This window comes from Anneissia japonica, unplaced genomic scaffold (assembly GCF_011630105.1).
Source record: "Anneissia japonica isolate Jap-2015-1 unplaced genomic scaffold, ASM1163010v1 scaffold287737_len543101_cov190, whole genome shotgun sequence".
NCBI lineage: Eukaryota > Metazoa > Echinodermata > Crinoidea > Comatulida > Comatulidae > Anneissia > Anneissia japonica.
In genome coordinates, this window is record NW_022726340.1 from 486,109 (window position 1) to 506,192 (window position 20,084).

A 20,084-nucleotide genomic window follows, 5' to 3' on the forward strand; every position below is an offset into this window, starting at 1 on the left:
CATTTATAGTGTCTTGATTGTTTTAAAGTTTATCAGTTAATGACTTTAATAACCCTAATTTTTTGGCTTAACATAAATAAAATTCGAGATAGTACTATTTTCACACAGATTCAAGTGCTTTGGAGTCTGATTTACACAGTGCAGTTTCATCTTTACGAGTTATGAAGTTAGTAAATTCACACTTTGTACCACAAAACACAATGGAACTAACAGCAAAGGTATGTTTAATCAGCATCGTAATTGCTGTTTCCTATCAAATATGTGTGAATTTATGGCCATTGCCAGAGCAGATGAAGAAACTACAAAGTGAGATAGTGACAATGCAAAATAACGTGGATCAACTTAGGCAAGTGCAGCAGAGGGGGGTAAAGGCGTTACGAGAAGAAAGCGAGAGACAACAGGAACAACTGAAGGAATTAAAATTGATGTTGGACGAGCATGCACACTCAATTAGCAAAGAGCAACAATCTCTGCATAAACAACAAAGCCAGTTTGGATCAAATTTAGACAGAATAGATCGCCTTACAGAAGCGCTGCAGAAGGATGTGATGATATTAAGGGATGACAGTAAGGAACATAAACATGATCATAAAGATGCAATTGCTCAATTGAATGAGAATATGAAGTATCAGTTACAATACATTGATATACTACGTGAGAGCGATTCAACCAAGAAAGTTGAAATGGAAAACCTCAGAGTAGATTATAACCATAATATCCGACAAATAGCTGAATCGGGGGTAAAGTTAACAAGTTCTTTGAATGATTTAAAGATGACAATAGACAATAACAAGCAAGGTATAAATGACCTAAGAACAAAACTGGAATTAGCAATAAAAGAGGGCAATAAGAGAAGTGAACGAACGACAAACGAATCTGATATGCAACAGAGGTCTATGAATGTATTTGATTATATAGCGAACATTTACAGGAGGTTACGACAGTGGTATAAGGCCCTATAAAAAATATTATTAGTTCATCACCCTATCTGGGCAGGAAAGGTGATGAGGGAGGGAGGCTTTTTTTTATTTTTTATTTTGCTAAAGCCAAATATAACCCTTGGTTTGTTTGCTGGTGCATTGATATTCAAAGTAAAACATGATTTAGATAATGCAAACAATATCTACTAACTATTTAATAAAATAAATGAAAAAAATAAATAAATAAAATTTAAAAAACAAAAAAAAAATTTTTTTTTCCAGTACCATAAAAGGCATGCGCGCGAGGGTATAAACTAATCATTTTTTTTTATTGGGCCTAACACAGGTCAATAATTCACATGGTCGTTATGACTATTTTATAAGGCTTTCGCAAAATATACTGGTACACTATTGGTATTTAGGAAGTTGCCAATTATTCTATGAATTAGTCGCATAATCAAAATATGATTGTTAATTAGACATGATCAAAATTATAAGCTTTTTATTTTCCTATATGTATTAGTAGCTGTACAATTGCCTATATCTGATTTTTAAAATAAGAACAAACAGAAAATCCTTAATATTATGAGCAGAATTTAATTATAAAAAAAATCCTTCTATTAAACCCTTATGTGCTCAAACTGTTGTTACATAAAATGTCCAGCATATACATACGATTACCAATTCAATACTAAACTTCAAAACATTGTCTGGGTTTTTATTCAGATCCACCTACATGCTAAATATACAATATCATTAATAAATAAACGTATGCGTCTACACAGGGAACAGTTATATTACATGCCTATTCTCTGCTCTACCAGTGGTCGGCTGACCTTTGGTGACGAATATTTCTCTGAGTGAGTGCTTCCCGCGACGACCGTCTACTGGGTTTTGGTTTTGAGTGGACTGTTGTCCATATTCATTGAGTCGCATCAGCCTACCGTTGGCGACGCTATCTAACCATGGCTTTAGTCTTGGAAATTCCTCATAATATACACGTGTGATTGTGTCAAATTATTATATAGTATTTGAGAACACGATGATCTGAGGACCTAAGTGTGAGTGATTGACTTATCGACGTCATCGATAATACAATGATATCAGGATCAGGGAGTGTGATCGACTCAATGGCGTCACTGATGTTGCTATTTTACCCATCGAAAATACTCCAGTGATTTTTAATATTGATTGCATAAAGTCATTATATAAAGTGTTGAATTATAGACACGAAAATATTCAATATATATATATATATATATATATATATATATATATGGGTATGACTACACTGATGATTCTTACAAAGGCATCTTCAATGTTGATTTCTCGCTACTTTGATGTTGCAGCTTTTCATTTAATGAACACTGGTACTTCTTGTACACCTGGTAATAAAAAATTTGTAATGTTTTAAAACTTTTCAATTTCACTAGTTGAAGTAAAATTTAAGTGATGGATCAGAAGGAGAGTTGTTGGAAGTGTGGGGAGGAGGGTGGTAGGGTTACCCATATTTTGTGCTGAAATATATTGATATCTTAACTTCATCGAAATTACTTTAAAAAAAATTTACACTGCATAATAATAATAATAAAATTAACAAAACACGTCCAGTGAATGGAAGTGTTTCTATTATTTTTTGCTGTAAGATTATGGGTAAACAATTTTTATTTACGCTAATTTCTAAATGAGCAAGTTAATTTCGAAACTGATTTTGATCATTTTCTTTTATTTTGCATGGGAAAATATATCTTGAAGACGCTGGATTTACTTGATAAATTCTAGAACCAGAAATTCTCATGGTTTAATGCAGATGCAGATGTCAAAATCAGTTCTATCCCCATCTGTGTCATGCTGCTATCTGTTGTTATTATTAGTTACTAGTTAAGAACCTGATAACCTGGATAGTAATGTATTCTTGATTCATAGTCTGTACCAGACTGTTATTCGTGATTTTCTGTGACTATTGTTTTATTATATTTCAGGATTGTCTTTTGGATTGATGTAAGGTTGTTATACCAAATATTTAAAAAAATATACATAAATACATTATCTAATTGTCGCCTGGTAAATTATCGTATAAGTTCAATAAGCCCCCAGCTAATGTTGCATTTTAGGAAACTGTCTCCAGAAAAGTATGTTAGGCTCTGTCCACACTATCATTTTTTTATGTAAAATCAAAGATACTAGAAATACAAGATAGAATTCTCACATTGTAAAAATGAGGCGGAAGTCGTGCCCAACGTAGACGGCGCCCTTCTTTTTAACCATGCAAGTTTCCTATACTTCGTGCCCAAGGTACAGGCGCCCTTCTGGTGCTAAATATATCCAGACTCAAAAGGCGCCCTTCCTTTTCCACTAATGGTGGAAAACTTTTTCACTAAGAGTGCGTCCAGCCATGCGATTCTGCGCTGTATTGTTGTTTTATTCTTTACTGATTCATGATTATGCTTTAATTGTTTTGTGTATTATTTGGATAATAGCAACGATTTATACCGCCACCAAGGAGGTTATATATTCACCGATGTCACTGTCTGGGTGTCTATTCCAGTTTGTTTTTATATCTAGTTCTTTGTTGATAATTGATAATAAAATACGCGACGACTTGGTAACGAAAGTTTGGCACAACTTTTTTTAGATCCAGCTGTAGGGGGCGCCCCATTTTTCGTATTCCCACCATGCATTTCGGTGGAACACGGTGGAACAATTTTTTGTGTGGAGAACTCTATCTTGTATTTCTAGTATCTTTGGTAAAATTTAAATGTGACTTGCTTATATTATTTGGTGAAATATGACGTCATCATGCTCATATATTGGCACATCCCACAAATTTTTCACAGAAAATGTGACAGTGAAGACAGAGCCTTAAACCACAGACATCGTTTAGTTCAAACAGTGTAGTACCAGTTTTAAGTGATTGAGTGAGAAAGTGAATGAAGATTTAATGAATGAATATGAATTAATAATGATAATGAATGAAGATAAGAGTATATTAATTAGTAATTGATTGCTTAGTAGTTCAATTACGTAAGTGATGAATAATTATGAATGCCAGAGTGCAACTTCCAATACTTACCAACACTGCAAGAAAGATTAAAATAAGTGTTAAGACGACAAGTGCACAGACCACAACAGCAATAGTGGCTGATTTATTGTCGTTTGCTGATGTGATTTCATCATCTTGATATTGTCGGTTCAGGGTGACAGAGTCACGGAATGCTACTAATTTTGTTCCTTCAAATTCAAACCTAAAATTACCATCATCAACCTGTAGAAAGAGGAGATAAATCCTTAAATAGCAACGTAGGTTTTATAAAATTACTATATAACAAAAGATTTTTCACAGTAAAAACATGTAATTAGGAGGATGATGAGAGTGGTGGCGTTGATAATGGTGATGATAAGGATGGTGATGTTGATAATAATGATCATGACGACGACGGTGGCAATGAAGATGATAATGGTGATGATGACGACGAAAATCCTATCATGATGACGGTGATAAAAAATAATCAACGATGGTGATTGTGACAAAAATATGAATTTGTTTAGTATAATGCTACAATTCAATTTTTTAAAATGTATTAAATTGAATTACCTGTTCTTTCATGAAAACGACAAGATCAGTGACTGATATGTTAGCCGAGTCCTCTTCTATCAGGTAGAAATAAACTTGTATGCTTCCTTGCATTACCTGAAATATTTAACTGGACCATCAAATATCATCTCCTGAACTGTAGCTATATTGTGATGCTCATCTATGCTCTGATATAGGCCTGATTAGAATTAATTTTTAGGGCCTAATGGAGTGAAGAGAGACATTCGACATTGCTCTGTCAGGGTTCTCTATTGTTTTAAATATTCATTCCTATAATACCTTCCAGATGACGACAGTTTGATAATCGTTGGTTGATCATCATCATCATCATCACGTTACTTACCATAACATTCCTTATATTATGTAGCTCAACTCCATACTCTTGATTCAGGAATTCTGTAAATTTTCTATACGTAAAATTTGAAAAAAAGTATGTTTATTGTTTGTTCAAATCATTATTTTTTTTAAAGTTGCAATACTATAACGGGTGTATGTGTCTGATTGATGATTGAACTTCTGTTATAGATAAATAATGTGATAAACAACACAAAAGAGTATTTGTGGTGTACATACACCGCAAATACGGATGGATAGACGCACTTACATTTTGAATAAGTCTGTTCTGTTGACAACAAACGAATAGTCATTGTCAAACCTCAAAGCTATGTCTATTCCTCTACAAAAAAAAAGCATAAGGCATTAATTGAGGTTGCTGCAATAAACAAAGCGAAAACAATCTGGCAATAGGTAAAATAATATATAGCCTAGGAAGTTACTATCTGACTCTGTAAATTTATAATCAAAGTGAGAAGATTTTAAAAATGATTCGCTATGTTGGAAAAAATGATATATTTTTGGTACTGCGCTACATCAAGAAATGAAATTCTTGGGTAAAATTGTATCGCTCTATCCCATGTTTCAGCTGAGAACCGCGCACCGTCCTCTGGGTAAACTTGCTCACTGGTACAACACCGCTAACGAGAAAACATGTTTTACTTTGCTCACTTGTGGCGCTGTTCCGAAGTTATCAAGTAATACTGTATTAAGTACGAAATAGTGACCTAGAATTCATGTCAGGTTTATTCTATTACTCTAATGTGTACATAAATGGGAAGAAGAGTCGGAAGTTCCAGTGTACACACCAATGATCGCGTATGTTCAATAAAAAGACATCATAATAAGTTATGAAAATGACGATGATGGGAAAGATAATAATGATAATAATTTCAATGATGATGATTAATACGAGGATGTCGATAATGACAATGACTACAGCTTACTTCACCAGCATTTTTTCTGAAAATTAAGCGAAATAAGAAAAGGTTAATAAAATCTGTGAAAGCAAGAAGTGTCTTTATCTTGCAAATTGTTGAGTCTAACTAACTATATATATACTGTCTCTTATACACATCTAGATGTGTATAAGAGACAGTATATATATATATCGATATTGAACACTGTTACTAATCATTTCTTAAAAGGCATAATAATGTTATTTTGTTACATAGTAAAATGAACTAAAAACAACCAAAACTAAAATGCTTCTAAACATAGACATTCAAATAAATTAGAAATTTAAATATGTCTATCTAAAAAAAAAACATGATGATGTAACATGATGTAGCTGCTCATTTTAATATGGTTATTTTCAATATGGTAATAATCCATGCATTAACGGATAGCTGACGCCGTCATTTATGACATGCTTCCTTAGTTGTTAACCCTCTTGGATGGGATTATTTTAGTCTTAGAATATACTTCCAAAAACTTTGACCAATATCATGCCAATATATACAGATTCATCGATCAAGCTGCTTAGAGCATGCGCGTGCTTTATTACAAAACCAATGACTGCAACCTTGACAATTTATGTCTGCTGACGGGTGTTCGCATGTCTTCCACACTGGCCTGCACTCATCACAAGGGTCCATTACACAGAATGCATTATCATCAGAAGGACAGACTTCTCCAGTGCAACGGTTCAATGAACAAACGTCTGGAACATGTCCATCTTCACATATGCCAAATTGGTCTATGGTAAAGAAAATTTAATATGTTTTTAGAGCTGAAATGGTGTCACTTGCATACTGTAGGCCCACCCCACCCTGTTCCGATTTTTGTTGTTATTTTTAAGGCAATTAACGTTTGTGAGTTTTTATTGCCAATGAGATTCTACGTTATTCAAGTTGTGTTTAAATCAGTATTACGATTCATTATGAGGTTTAGGTATTAGGTATTATTGGGAGTTTTCACATGAGAAAATTTCTCAGATCAAGCTCAAGGTTGAATCCAGTTCTAGTCTGTCTTTTTAAGATGATCTGCAAAATAAGGCATTACTGATTTGAACTATTATCTTTCGCCGACCGAAATTCCTCTGACTATACTTAACCTACATTCATTTAACCTGTCGGCAAAAGCGTTTGTCGTGGAAATGTTTCCATGTAGTCGGTTAACAAAACGTTCACTTACTTTCAAAGCCTTCTTCACCTTCAACACCATTTGGACCGCATCTGAGGTTTGGAGAACTAAGTCCCATCACTAATGAATACTTGACCATAGAGCCGTCGGCATCAACGCACCAGCACCAGCCGATGTCAGTCCTGCACTGCTTCCACTCAAATTGACCATCTGCAGTGCATTGAGGAATATGAGGAAATACCAGCGGCACACCTATAATTATTGTCGAGTAAAAAGTAATCTTGTGCTGGGTGTTTAAGTTATTTTGTAATGACATGAATAATTTATATAAATATTTTAGAATTAACAAAATGTAAGAGGAATTTATTATTACTAACCTTTCTCAAATGTTGACGGTTGTGATCTTTTTGATATACCTGGCACACCAGGAGAGCCTGGTTGGCCAGGTTGCCCTGGTTGGCCAGGTTGCCCTGGTTGTCCATGACTACCCGATGCTCCATGACTACCCGATGCTCCATGACTTCCGGGTCGTCTTGTCCCGTTGGGTTCTATAGGTTTGCTTGGTCCAGTAGGGCTGGCGTATGTTCCATGACCACCACCATTCCCACCGTTACCGCCATTACCGCCATCCCCTCCGTTGCCGCCATCCCCCCCGTTGCCGCCATCTCCTCCGTTACCGCCATCTCCACCATTGCCGCCATCTCCTCCGTGGCCACCATTACCTCCATTACCGCCATGACCCCCGTTTCCACCATTTCCTCCATTACCAACGTGTTCACCGTCACCTCCACGTGTACTGTCCTCTTTACTATTGTCATCACTTCCCGAGTCTGGTGCATCTAATTGTAAATGTCTTGAAAATCCAAGCTTTATCAGCAGATCCCGCAGGCCATATGTATCGTCCCCAGACACATTTATTGTTGGCAGATTCACTTCACCGTCTACTGATATGAACGATAACATCGCTTTAAACTCTGCCAAGCTCAACCCTCGATCGTCTGGTCCTCCGATCACATGTATAAAGTCGTAATTCGGATCGACTCCAAACGATCGTTTACGTGCAAAAGACTGAAGTGTTGCGTAAAGTGTTACGACGTCATTGTTTGGCCCAGTGCTACGCTGTTTTTCAACTCTGATATTGCAAATTCTACCTAACCGATGCTCTTGATGATCCTCAGAAGAATAGCCAACGTTTCGACGAAAATGATTGAGACTGTTTTGTCTCTGCATCTCACAGACTGTCAAACCTAAAATAGAAAAAATAATATCACCAACGTAAGTTAATAGGAATTATTATGAAATATCAATGCCAAGATGAACTCGGCATTCCTTTTCCAAGATACTTATACAGGTGTATGGTTTTGTTGTCTGTGTTGCACGGACGTTTCCCCATTTGAAGGGATGGTAGAGGCCAGAAACGAGATCCTTGTCTATGATACCATGGAGGAATTAATTCATAAATGGTGAAACAATGCTCAGGAAAACATGGATGCTCTTGTTGATATTTTCGGGATATGCACGCAGACTATTACTATACGAAGACGCATCGTTATAACAAAAAGAGTAATGTCATTTTATGAATAGAATAATATTTTAAAAGTCAACAATACAGTACCTCTCGAACAATCTACTTCTTCGTTGAGTTTATCGTAGAAAGCGTAAGAACAGGTCCCACAAGAATTGATCCTGCAGATGGCGGTGGAATCACTCAAACAAACTTTAGACTCACAGAGGTCTTGTGGGCAGTCTAGGTACGGAATATTATCCTGGCAAACTGAAAAAACCACGGTTGAAAATATTTATAGTTTTAAGTTTACTAACAATGATATCATTAGTATCGCCTTTATGTAAGATATACAGCTAAATTGTGACAACTAACGTTTATATATTATTTTTATTCATGGTACTTATGAAAACAGGGATTTGCTAGACTCACCATTTTCATGAACATCTTCATTGTCAACTTCTAATGAAAACGAATAAGACTAAACATGTTATTTTGTATGTTCCATTTGAATACTTATTGCTTTAACCTAAGAAACAGGTAGTAGAGTATTAAAATATAAATTGGTAGACAATGCTCAAATTTATCACGTTACTGTTATGCATTCTGAATTAAATATTAGTAGGGCGTATACCTTAAGATTAAATAGGCCTAACGTGAATATAGAATATTGTACCAAATATATCTTACCATCTTTTTCACCTGAGACACGTTCCTCACCTGAGGAATCTAAACAAAATATATGTTTTATTCGTAGACTGTACATGGATGCTAAGATAATAGTAGGCCTACAAATGCATACCAAGCTATTCGCTTGGTTCATTAGATGCCAGCCATACAGGGCGTAGCCATATTTTCATACATGATTGCTGAAAGCGCAGGACACTTATATGCTTTTTAAGTTTTTTTTTTCTATTTTGCCATTTATAATCATTATAAGGATTAAACATGATTTACCCTACCATTCGAGTCTGTTTCCGGGCAATTTGGATTTCCACGAACAGTGGTACCTGGAATGTGTCTCCCCCAACTATCGACACACCAACACAGACCAGCTTCTTGCCAACATTGGGTCGTAAGCCAGTTCCCATTATCAGAACATCTTTCAAGAAAAAAAAGTGCAGAATCCTGCGTTTAAAGCCGGGCATTCACTGCGTTCGACGGTCATCGGTCCGCGCAATTTTATGGAGAACACAACGCTACGACGCGAGCGCAACGGATCGTGTTTAATCAAAGTTTAATGACGATCCGTTCAGACTGCCACCGACAATCAGCAGACGGCGATCATTCATTCATTCATTCATTCATTCATTCAAACTTTATTTAAACTCGAGTTATAACAAATTTACAGTAAAATATATAAAGTATAAATACACTATATAAATACAGTAAAACAAATATCAACAGACTTGTTCGAACAATTAAAAGATCGTTTTTCAACAAGTTCGAAAGTGGGAAGCAGTCGAAGGATAAAATATCAAAATACAAATAAACAGTAATATGGAATTATTAATAAAGTAATAAAAATTGCGTAATTAGTAAATGGAATCAAAAAGTCAAATGCAAAAAAACGAATGGGGAGATAGTAAATCAGTAAATTAAACATTTCTAAAATATTCGCGTCATTTAGCGCTCACAGGGAGTTTTTTTTTTTCATTGGCCGACGGTCGTACGTCAGTCCTACAACGCAGTGAGTAGCCAGCTTAAAATACGCAAACACCAAAAAACAAACAAATCGACTAATGCATTGCCAATAACAACAAAATATATAAACCTGTAAAATATTTCTTAAAATTCTTCACTCTTACCGTGAGTAAAAAGACTGGAAAAGACGGTACGGGTACGGTAGACTTTGTATTGGCGAACAGACAGTTTGACCATCTTTAGGAATTAAGAATAACTTTACTTAATTAGACGCTTTTAAAGACCACAATGTCACTAATACTCAGTTGTGAACTTTTTCAAGAAATTTAAAATAAAAGATTTTAGGCTTTTGTAATGTGCATGTATTTAAACGCCATTATCATCGTTGTTGTCGCCGTCGTCATCATCGTTGTCGTATTCGTTATTAGTAGTAAAAGTAATAATATTATTATCATAATAATTAATAATTATATCATAAGGTCAGTATCATTTCTTTGTATACAACATTATAAATATGTAAATTCCCTTGACGCAAAACATGTATTATTACATAACCGTGACAACATACCATTCTGTGGTCGTACGCACTGCATGCCACAGCCATTGCTACAGCACTGTAGACCTGGGGGACAGTCAGTGTCAGCCCTGCAAAATGTGACGCATGCTCCTTGTATCTCAGAGACGGCAGGACAGCTAAGTGTAGGATCTAGGCAAATATTTTAGTCATTTAATATGTTATCACATTGGTAATGGTGCAGTAGCAAGTAGATTGCATATTCATGTTTAAACTTAAGCAACTGAACCTGAAATATGCGTTTGTCCCATAACACGACACCCTGACCCTAGTAAACACATGTGTTTATTGGACAGGGGCGTAACCATTGTACAATATTCAATGGGCGGGGCTGAGGGGAACTGTGAATTAACAGATCAGATTGTCGGTATGCATTTGACGCATCGTACACATTAGAACAAGTCATATTGATACGATTCTTCACGATTCAGGCATGTCAAGCACTTTCCTATATTCAAAAGAACACAGGATTTCTATAACAAACAATATCTAGGGTACATTTATAATCACCTGTGGCATTGCACTCCACAGCATTTCCACCATTGTCGTAAAACTGTGAAGAACAACCTTCGCAGTAGTTGATGAGGCACTGGACATCAGGGTGATTGTCGCAGCGACTGCTCGAGCATGGGTTAAGGGGACAAGTGTGAGGCATCTTTCCATCTTGACATTCGTTGGTCTTCGCAAGTGATTTAGAATCTGTTGAGAGTTAAGGCACGATTGTTTGTGATTATATGTAAGCCTATAATTACCGGTATAGTTGGGTATAGACTACATGTGCGAACTAAGACAGACCGACCCTGTCAATAAAGCTTGGTACACACTGCATCATAAGAGGGTGGTCTACAAATCTCTGTGAGTTCTTGACAACACGACACCGTCTTCTCATTGATGATGACAGACTGAGAGGGGATTGTCGGTAAAGACGAACCGTTGGGCTTGCCTAGTTAGGTTGCGTTCCCCCATTGAATCACAGCCACCGAAAACAGTGTGCCCGGCGTCGCGTTGTCAAGCGCTCACACACAACTAAACGGAAATGGATTTCCGTACTCGCGCGAATAAGCGCCCCAAGTCAATAATCCAATCAATCCTGGGACTGTGGTTGTTGGCATGATTTGAGCTGCAGAGTGGAATAATATTGTTCTTAGGTCAATATCAAAATGAGGATATTTCTCTTGGACAGATGAGAGCTCGTATCCCTGGACAGACAGTATATTTCCAACTTTCCTCTTCTTATCCTATATTTGTCTAGGCCTAGTCCAACTCCTATTTTTCTTTTTCCGAACTTGCAATGATCCTGCCATCCTGCTAATCTCAATGAACCAATGACCAACAAGCTAACCACTGCCCACAACCACTAACTGCATCTGCTATTCTGCTGTTAAGTAAATATTCACAGTATTCTTGTCATGAGCCATGTTTTCTGGAGTATTATATTTTCGTAATGTTGTTATATAATAATTTTTTATTCAAAAAGTGCCTCTTGAATGTAATAAGTTCCCATTAGAACCCCTCGATTTTCATTTATTTCCATAAGCGCCCCTCAATTCCCACTTTGTTTCCATAAGCGCCCCGTTTGTGCAAAAAAACAAAAAAAACAAAAAAAATTAAAAGTGGTTAAGGTGTTTGCCTTCCCATCCTGGGGTCCTGGGTTCAAATCCTATTGTTGCGGGATTTTTTCACTACTAATACACCTTTCTAAGCCACATAGGCCTATTGAGACTTTAGTTTGTGTAAAGCCTCGTGTGTGTATATTTGTCTTGTGAAAGGAATTGACACCTACAAGTACGACAGTGATATATTCGCTATTGTGCCTAAAGAAATAAATACAACTAGACTTACTATGTCTGTTTGAACAACAAAACTTAGGGCTTTCCCCCATTACTTAAATGAGAAATGAAGTTGAAATTGCAACAAAAAGAAAAGTCGTTGAAAGGTAAAAAAAAAAACGAAAAACCAATATAATTTTATTGAAGTGTTTTTGAAATATCCGGTGTAGACTGTTTGACCTTAAATCATTTTATTTGCCAGGAAAAAAAAAACTGCAAAAAGATAGGAAAAATATATGCAAAATATATGAAAAAAATCAGAACAAAAACAATGGATTTTCCCAGTACTGCTAGGAAAAGCCAATAAAACAAATACGTCAGTTCGGGAAAATCCCATTTTAAAGTCTGATACGGTATCATACTTACCCACACATTGAGGTATAGCTGGACAAGGCGGAGATTCGCATACTATCCTGACGGGGACACACTCGTGTCCAGTTGGACACCTAGATTGCACCATCTAAATACCTGTCTCTTATACACATCTAGATGGGTATAAGAGACAGATGGCATAGTTCCTAAAATGTGTTTTCTGATAGCACTGACCTGACATGGATCCATACATTCACAAAGTCTGCAGCCATTGTAATCCCGGGCGAAGCCATACTCGCACTCAAGTATACATCGAAACACCATACATGATGGCTTCCTCCGTGCTTAAAACATTAATATACTTTTTATTATTATTGGTCAGTGGTAAATTGTAATGGTATTGGGAATAATAATGATGATGACGACGGTGGGGATGGTGGCAGGTGGTGAGAATGTGAATATGGTGATGATGATGGTACCGGCGACGATAATGTTGATGATGATGATGATCATGAGATCAGCAATTACCAGGTTCAGAAGATAGGGCAGTGATTTGAGTAACCAGTACAATTTTGCGATATAGGTTAATGGGGATGATATAATTGTAAAAATATACAATATAATATAATATAATATATTATAATATAATACTTGATAGTTTCAGAATATTATTTAATACCAATAAACTTAATGATAAGAATATAATATTAATAGTCAAAGTTTACTTGGTAATAAAGATAAAAAATTAACCTATTATCAATAAAAAATGATTGACCTATTGATAATAGGCTACTGTATTTGTTGTTTGCAATTTTAATGGCAATGATAATAGTAGTAATTTTATTACAGTTATAATTCAGGTAAAAACATACTTTCACACTGGTAGCTACTAGTGTAATACGACCATATGTTCGGAATCACTGTTCCGTCTTCGTCAAAACACCAGATTTCGTCTTTGTCATTGTCCCGATATCGTAACTCCAGAAAATTTCCGTTACTGTCGCAATACGGCACGTAGAATCCATATGACGTCACATGCAATACACTTTCGTAAGCGAACTCCACACTGCTAATTATTTGACGTATGATCCTACACGGGGTTAACTCCTCAACTGTAAAAATCAGTATTATTATTAATAATAATAATATAATAATATTAATTATTATTTATTATAATTTTTTGTTAAGTGTCAATGGTTGATTAGAAACGTCTTAAAATTTAAATATATGACGCCATTAAAAATACGAAAAAATCAATTACGAAAAACTATATTACTTTTTAACTTTGCAAGATTGAACTTGATCCTAATAACTTGCGATTTTGTATTTTTGTGTGTAACCTTTTGTACTTTTCAATTTTACGTAGTGTATCAAACAATAATTTAGACAATAACAGTTTTTGAATTTGAATTTGAATAGTTTTGTAATCTTTGCGTCATGTGGTATATAGTTTTCAAGAATTAGCGAGAGCAGAGTTGAGTCCATTTTTTCTTTTTAGTTTTTTAATGAAACTTGGTTCCCACTAGATGCTAGATGAAATTTGTACGTGTTGACGCAACGTCAACGAACTACGTCTTCTATCGTTTCTTGTGGGTGGGTGGGTGTGTGTGTGGGTGGGTGTGTGTGTATGTGTGTGAAACAAGCCTTATAGCTATGTCCAAGTTTTATGTGACCCATATGATTATTTTATATAATTTGACGCGACATCATCATGTCCCTATATGGGCAGAACACAAATGTTGTTTACATAAAACCACAGATAATAAATAGCAAAAGATACATAGAGCAAATTCGTCGCGATATAGTGGAATGCTTCATGAGGGCGTCCATGAGAGATGAGAATGAGAGCTAACTCAAATGGGAGCAAATGAGAGCAATTTTCCTCCATCCGAGCGGCGGCGCTATATCTTTGATTGGTTTAGACTTCCATAGGAACTCTAGATTGGTTGGATTGGTTGGATACTCTATGATTCGTTTGTTTTCTTTATTTTCTCCACTCCATGAAATAACCATAGAGATATAATAAGAATTGTTTAATTGTTGTTTAATAGCTCTATGTAAATAACTTTTCTTCATTCTAGAGAGGGCGGACGTTTTATAAAATTTAATGCTCATTCTTCTGCTATTTATGTTCTATATATGATAAAACAGCTGATATAGCTTTATATTATATTATTTAAAAAAACATACTGTACTGATGACAAATATTCCGAAAATAAACAACTCGCGATATATTTGTAGTGAGGTAATAGGTTCGCTATGGTATAATCATAATCCCTCGTGAATAGCAAGCACATCCTGGATTCCTTTTTTAAACGGCATTCAAATACTAAGTTGAGTGGAGATCTTCTCGATTGAATTTTATACCTCTATGATTATAACAACCAACATTGAAAATCCAGTGGCTTAATTCAAATCTGATGTTTCCGACTTCATTGCTACTTCACTGTATATTATTGTTTGCTAGTTATAGTTAGCAGTAATAACCATCCAATTAAATGTAAGTTTCAAAGTATAATCAGTATTGAGCTTAAACTTGAAAAAATAAAATATAATTTGATTCGCTTACTTATCATAGTCTCCTCTTTAGTCATTTATAGGTAATTAGCTTTCAATATTCCTTCCAATTAGGAAATATCTAAATATATTTGTTCGTATTTATTGCACATTACATAGACTATGTAACTGACTTGCGCACCTAATCAATTTAAAGTGATTTTAGCGAAAAGCGGGAAAATGAATGGATGGTTGAGAGGCATGGTACCGTATATGTACCGGTAGTTAACATAGGACCGTCCCACACTGATACAATAATTCACATCAAAAATTAGCATCCCTCTTCCCTGTAGGCCTACTTTGAATTACATTTCTATTATTAGGCCACGGCCCTATATTTTGGAATTTAATCTAGGGTATAATTTTCACGAAGCGGAATTGATCGTAATTAAGGATCTGTCAAAATATTATCACAAAAACATCAAGAAAATTGTAGACTTCGTATAGGCCTACTGTATTTTTCAACCAACTTTAATAGCAATGCGAGAGGCAACTTTGATTTTATAGAGAGTAATCTAGCTTGCGCTACGCAAACTAGAGTACGCTCACCAAACTTTGGACACTCAGAAATCACGGAATCGCGCTGCCATTTTTAGAGTATCCAAAATGTATCTCTATTTGATCTAAGTGAAGTATGAAATATACATAGAGAAGAAAATTGAATACCGTATCAGTCGCACTCTCTCCTCACCTTAAACATTTTGGTAGAGTTATCAAAAGCAGGACAGAATGATAATTTCTATGATTGAACTACACAATCGGAATGTTTAATAGGCTATATCATTTAGACTGTTTGTCATGAGAACTCAAATGCCCGAATTTTACACACACAAAAAAAATAATGTGTTTACGACTGAACTTCTACTTAATAGACGTTTCCGCTAAGCCCCGCCCCTTGGATCCCACAAAACGACAGTGTAAAAACATACGCACACACGTGCGTTTGTGGGACAATACGTCTGCTTGATAACGCTTGTTAATCCTGGCCCTGTTCTGAATGGTCAGTTGTTACGTCTGATTGACTCTACAGGGAAGGGTCTATTGTTAACTAGTAGGACGTGCATGTTTGGTCTGATAACATTCGGCAGAACCGGGGGCCGGAGGCCTTCACCCCCTCCCTCTCCAACTTTTTGGCAGAAACTATATAATGTCTATGCAGAATTTTGCATGATCGGCTCCCTCGCAATTCATATTCTCATTCATCTTACTAGTTCCCCCCCCCCCCACTTTGAAAATCGTACCGCCGCCCTTCTGAGTAAAATGATGATCCGATTTACAGAAATGTTTCAAAATGATCTAGCTGATTGTTCATTACTCACTTTCGACGAATGGCGTCGTGCAACTTCGCCCACAGCCGTTGAAGCAGCACTTGAAGTCATCCTTACAATCATCATCCGACGAGCACTCCAGCTCACAGCTAGCTTCACTCGCATTGAGAGGTAACGGGCATTCTAGTAACTCGCCTATAATTAAAAATATAATAATTAAACTAATAATAGGCCTAGGTCTAATTATTTCATAAATTTCCAAGGGAGAATAAAATAAATGGTAAATGTAACAACACAATAAATCAGAACATATTCACTTTGACCTCTATAATTAGCATCGTCATTATCATTATCATTGTCGTCGTCGTCATCATCAACATCATCATCATCATCCTCGTCTTCAGCATTGCCGTAATCATTATCATTATTATCCTTGTCATAACTATTGTCATTGTCATTAGTTTTATTGTATATAAAGAATTTATTATTATTATTAATATTATTATTATTATTATTATTATTATTATCATTATTTCAATCCAATCCAATCAGAGCATTTGTAAAGCGCCTTTCTTTGCAGATACGAAGCGCTGCACCCCACATATTTAGTCACCTCACAACCCACAATCAGCCGTGATCATTGCCTAACCCAAGCACAGCACAGAATTTATATAAATTATTACATTATTATTTAGATGTTATTATTGTAATTATAGTTATAATTAGTTTGTATTTGTTTTATTGGGTTACTCATAATATTTGTAACTAAATAATTATAATTATATATTTATCATTACAATTATAATTGTAATGACAGCATGAATGTTGTTACATGAATCTGTTGTTTGCATTGTAAGTAACCTTTCAGGGGCTTAGCTTACCATAGCTTCCGCTGTCTTCTTTAAAGCGGCTTTCTCCAGCGGACTGTAACTGATTAGCCTTACGTCGTAATTATTATATTATCATCATTTTTATTATTACTATCATAACTACATTAATATTGATGTCATTATATTACATTAGGCCTAAATTGTAAACAACAATTAAGTTGGCCTAAGCAATTATTTAATATAACCAATACAAAAATCCAGGGACCTGGTGACGTCATTACGCACGCAGAAGGTTGAATTATGTGATTGTTGAGTTGATCATCAAAAACCTGCTGCCGTTAATGAGATGAAATTGTATTATGCATACACTTGACCAAGTTCTTTTTTTTTCATATCATTCACAATGTTCTAAGGATTACTCGACCTTCATACTTTGATCCTCCACCTAACTAGTCATTATTGTTTATTTCATATAATGTAGGTCTTAGAGTCACTTCGCATAATGGCGTTTACTAGTTAATGTTATGCATAGCTTTGTACGGGATTACTCAATACCAGTCTTTTCCACGCATGTTATTTGTTGTTACTGGTTTAAGTTGATGTGTTGGGCAACATTAATGCTATTTTTCTAATCATTGCCGGAGTCACAGAAATTTCGTCCTCTCCGATCCCCAGTTAATTTGGCACACCCAACTTAAAAAATCCATAGTGAATTCGGAATCGGACCCGAAATCACTATGAACAATACGTATTAGGAAAGGACAAATTCCTTGGAAAGCCAAAGCATCTGTGACATTCGTGAATGTTGCATGTATACATATACCACTGTTTTATCAAATTAGGCCTAGTAATATGCCAAGTTTATTAATGATAGCTCCTAGTATAGTAACGTGACTGTGACGTAAATTGACGACAAAAAAAAAACAAAAAACGCGTACATACCGTAAGCGGCAACGTACACTATGACCAGGATGTAAATTGTCCTCAACACCATCTTAATATGCTAAACGGGGAATATATATGAATATCTAAACATAATAATAGAAAGTTGTTATTATTAAACTGATACAGAATAAGTGAGTTATAACAAATACAGAATTATTAGTCTACAACATTTCTTCGACATCTCATCATTAATTCTCTGAAATTATATATAATCGGTGAAAATTGTAGTTTTTCTATGAGACATAATCCATATGATATTTATGTTCTGCCGTTTTTGTTTTTGTTTTTGTTTTGTTTTTTGGGGTTTTTTTTGTTTAAACTTTTTTTACATATATTTATTTAGAAAATCCAATTTAAATATTAATTAACAATCTTTTGAGAAGGTGGTTCTTTAACTTTTCAATGTAATTTTCCCCACAAATTCCCAGATAGTATACACTTAAATGTCAGAGAAAAACAAGTTATCTTTTCAGTTTGGTATAACACTGCACAGAGTAGAGTTGATTTTTGTCAAATAATGGGCGCGTAGGCCTCTATATCGGGCAACCGATTCCTAATTTTAAGTCATGCCAGATACCGTAATTGTTAGGCCTATAAGATAATAACTGTCCAAATAAAGTTCAGCGTATCATATAAATAACCATAGTATGACAAAATAATTTTATAATTTATAAGGAACTACACTTTTTCATCATTGGCACACTCAATGGATGGTGCGTCCAAATACAAGAAATAAAAATAAAGCAAAGTTTACAGAAGATAGGCCTATTTAAATCTACAGTTCAAATTTTAAAAGGAACATCAAAAGTAAAGTAAACATAATATATATATTCATTCAGGTAAAATTAACTTAAATATGGTTTTAAACTAAAAACTTCAGGCAAAAAGTTGATCATAAACATATATAATGCAAGTAAACATATATGAAATATACATACAGGTAGGCCTATTTTTATTATTATATCTTAGGTAGGGGCCTATTATATATAGCAATATAATTAATCGTGTCGACATATACAAAGTAGGCCTATATAAATGCAATACAATACTGTACTTTTGCAATAGGCCTTCGTTCTAATCAAAGCGGTGGAATCAATATAATTACAGGAACAGAAACTCCTTCTTACCTTATATCCACTACCAATTCATGTAGACATAAATTCGGACTGAGAGTTTGTTGATTGAACATCAACAGTAAGTGATTCATCGATGATTTATTTATTCCGTGTATCAGCTTAAGAAGGATATTCTGCAGACCATCATACCGTACAGGTAAAACCATGGATAATTGTAAGTGATTTACACCACAAGTTGAAGGACTCTTCACTTAAGAAAGGCTTACGCTGTACTCAGCTGTACTAGACATTTCGGATGCGAACGTCACAAGAAAACAATGTTTTTATTGTATTTCTAAAAGTACTTATTCATCTAACTTATATGTTATTCCTTTTACAGTTGGTAATCAGGAAGAGCTTTTTTTATTACTCATTTTATCAATGTTCTCATCCAATGTTTTCTGTTATTAACATAGTAACAAAACGTTACTCGGAAAAATTCTGAGCTCTCAATTGTCGTCACGTCCTGGATTAACTTAAACAAATAAGTACATCTACTTAAAAAAACTTTGCTTCATTCCCAGAAATAAAACAAATATATTTAAAAACATATTCAAAGTCATTAATAAGTATC

The 20,084-nt window shown here is 35.1% G+C and overlaps 3 protein-coding genes across 5 annotated transcripts in view; 1 reads left to right on the plus strand and 2 right to left on the minus strand.

The window, feature by feature from the left end:
* LOC117113089 (structural maintenance of chromosomes protein 6-like) overlaps positions 1 to 1,051 on the plus strand; it is a 5,149-nt gene extending 4,098 nt beyond the window's left edge. Inside the window, exon 2 of the mRNA XM_033256317.1 lies at positions 109 to 1,051. Coding sequence (XP_033112208.1) covers positions 162 to 962 — 801 coding nt within the window. The 5' untranslated portion in view covers positions 109 to 161 and the 3' untranslated portion in view covers positions 963 to 1,051. The remainder of the gene's footprint in view (positions 1 to 108) is intronic.
* A 446-nt stretch (positions 1,052 to 1,497) lies between these two features.
* LOC117113091 lies at positions 1,498 to 5,805 on the minus strand. Its single transcript, XM_033256319.1, has 6 exons — positions 5,796 to 5,805; positions 5,120 to 5,191; positions 4,859 to 4,922; positions 4,516 to 4,611; positions 3,994 to 4,185; positions 1,498 to 2,305 (listed from the first exon to the last, which is right to left on the minus strand). The coding sequence occupies exons 3-6, from the start codon at positions 4,859 to 4,861 to the stop codon at positions 2,222 to 2,224; spliced, it is 375 nt and encodes a 124-aa protein (XP_033112210.1). The 5' UTR covers positions 4,862 to 4,922; positions 5,120 to 5,191; positions 5,796 to 5,805; the 3' UTR covers positions 1,498 to 2,221.
* Positions 5,806 to 6,056: 251 nt separating this feature from the next.
* LOC117113088 lies at positions 6,057 to 19,667 on the minus strand. Of its 3 annotated transcripts, none has more exons than XM_033256315.1 (16): positions 19,450 to 19,577; positions 18,393 to 18,478; positions 16,672 to 16,815; positions 13,669 to 13,908; positions 13,031 to 13,140; positions 12,851 to 12,944; positions 11,166 to 11,354; positions 10,650 to 10,787; positions 10,246 to 10,318; positions 9,400 to 9,539; positions 9,128 to 9,166; positions 8,870 to 8,899; positions 8,549 to 8,707; positions 7,311 to 8,180; positions 6,985 to 7,191; positions 6,057 to 6,547 (listed from the first exon to the last, which is right to left on the minus strand). In XM_033256315.1, exons 2-16 carry the CDS (start codon positions 18,442 to 18,444, stop codon positions 6,315 to 6,317), a joined length of 2,718 nt encoding a protein of 905 aa, XP_033112206.1. In that variant the 5' UTR covers positions 18,445 to 18,478; positions 19,450 to 19,577; the 3' UTR covers positions 6,057 to 6,314. The 3 variants fall into 3 exon arrangements, with proteins under 3 accessions (XP_033112206.1, XP_033112205.1, XP_033112207.1); XM_033256314.1 differs by having other exon boundaries at positions 6,058 to 6,547; positions 19,523 to 19,667; XM_033256316.1 differs by having other exon boundaries at positions 6,059 to 6,547; positions 6,985 to 7,185; positions 19,523 to 19,667.
* Positions 19,668 to 20,084: the final 417 nt, after the last annotated feature.

Excerpts from the sequence above, each read along its gene's own strand:
- LOC117113091 (XM_033256319.1), bottom strand. Across the intron at positions 4,186-4,515 it reads TCGTTTTCATGAAAGAACAG|GTTGATGATGGTAATTTTAG; the intron begins GTAATTCAATTT and ends CTCTTTCTACAG. Across the intron at positions 2,306-3,993 it reads TAATCTTTCTTGCAGTGTTG|GTGTACAAGAAGTACCAGTG; the intron begins GTAAGTATTGGA and ends TTTTATTACCAG.
- LOC117113088 (XM_033256315.1), bottom strand. The coding sequence starts at position 18,444 with ATGGTGTTGAGGACAATTTACATCCTGGTCATAGTGTACGTTGCCGCT. Across the intron at positions 9,167-9,399 it reads CCCGGAAACAGACTCGAATG|ATTCCTCAGGTGAGGAACGT; the intron begins GTAGGGTAAATC and ends TATTTTGTTTAG. Across the intron at positions 8,708-8,869 it reads TGAAGATGTTCATGAAAATG|TTTGCCAGGATAATATTCCG; the intron begins GTGAGTCTAGCA and ends TGGTTTTTTCAG.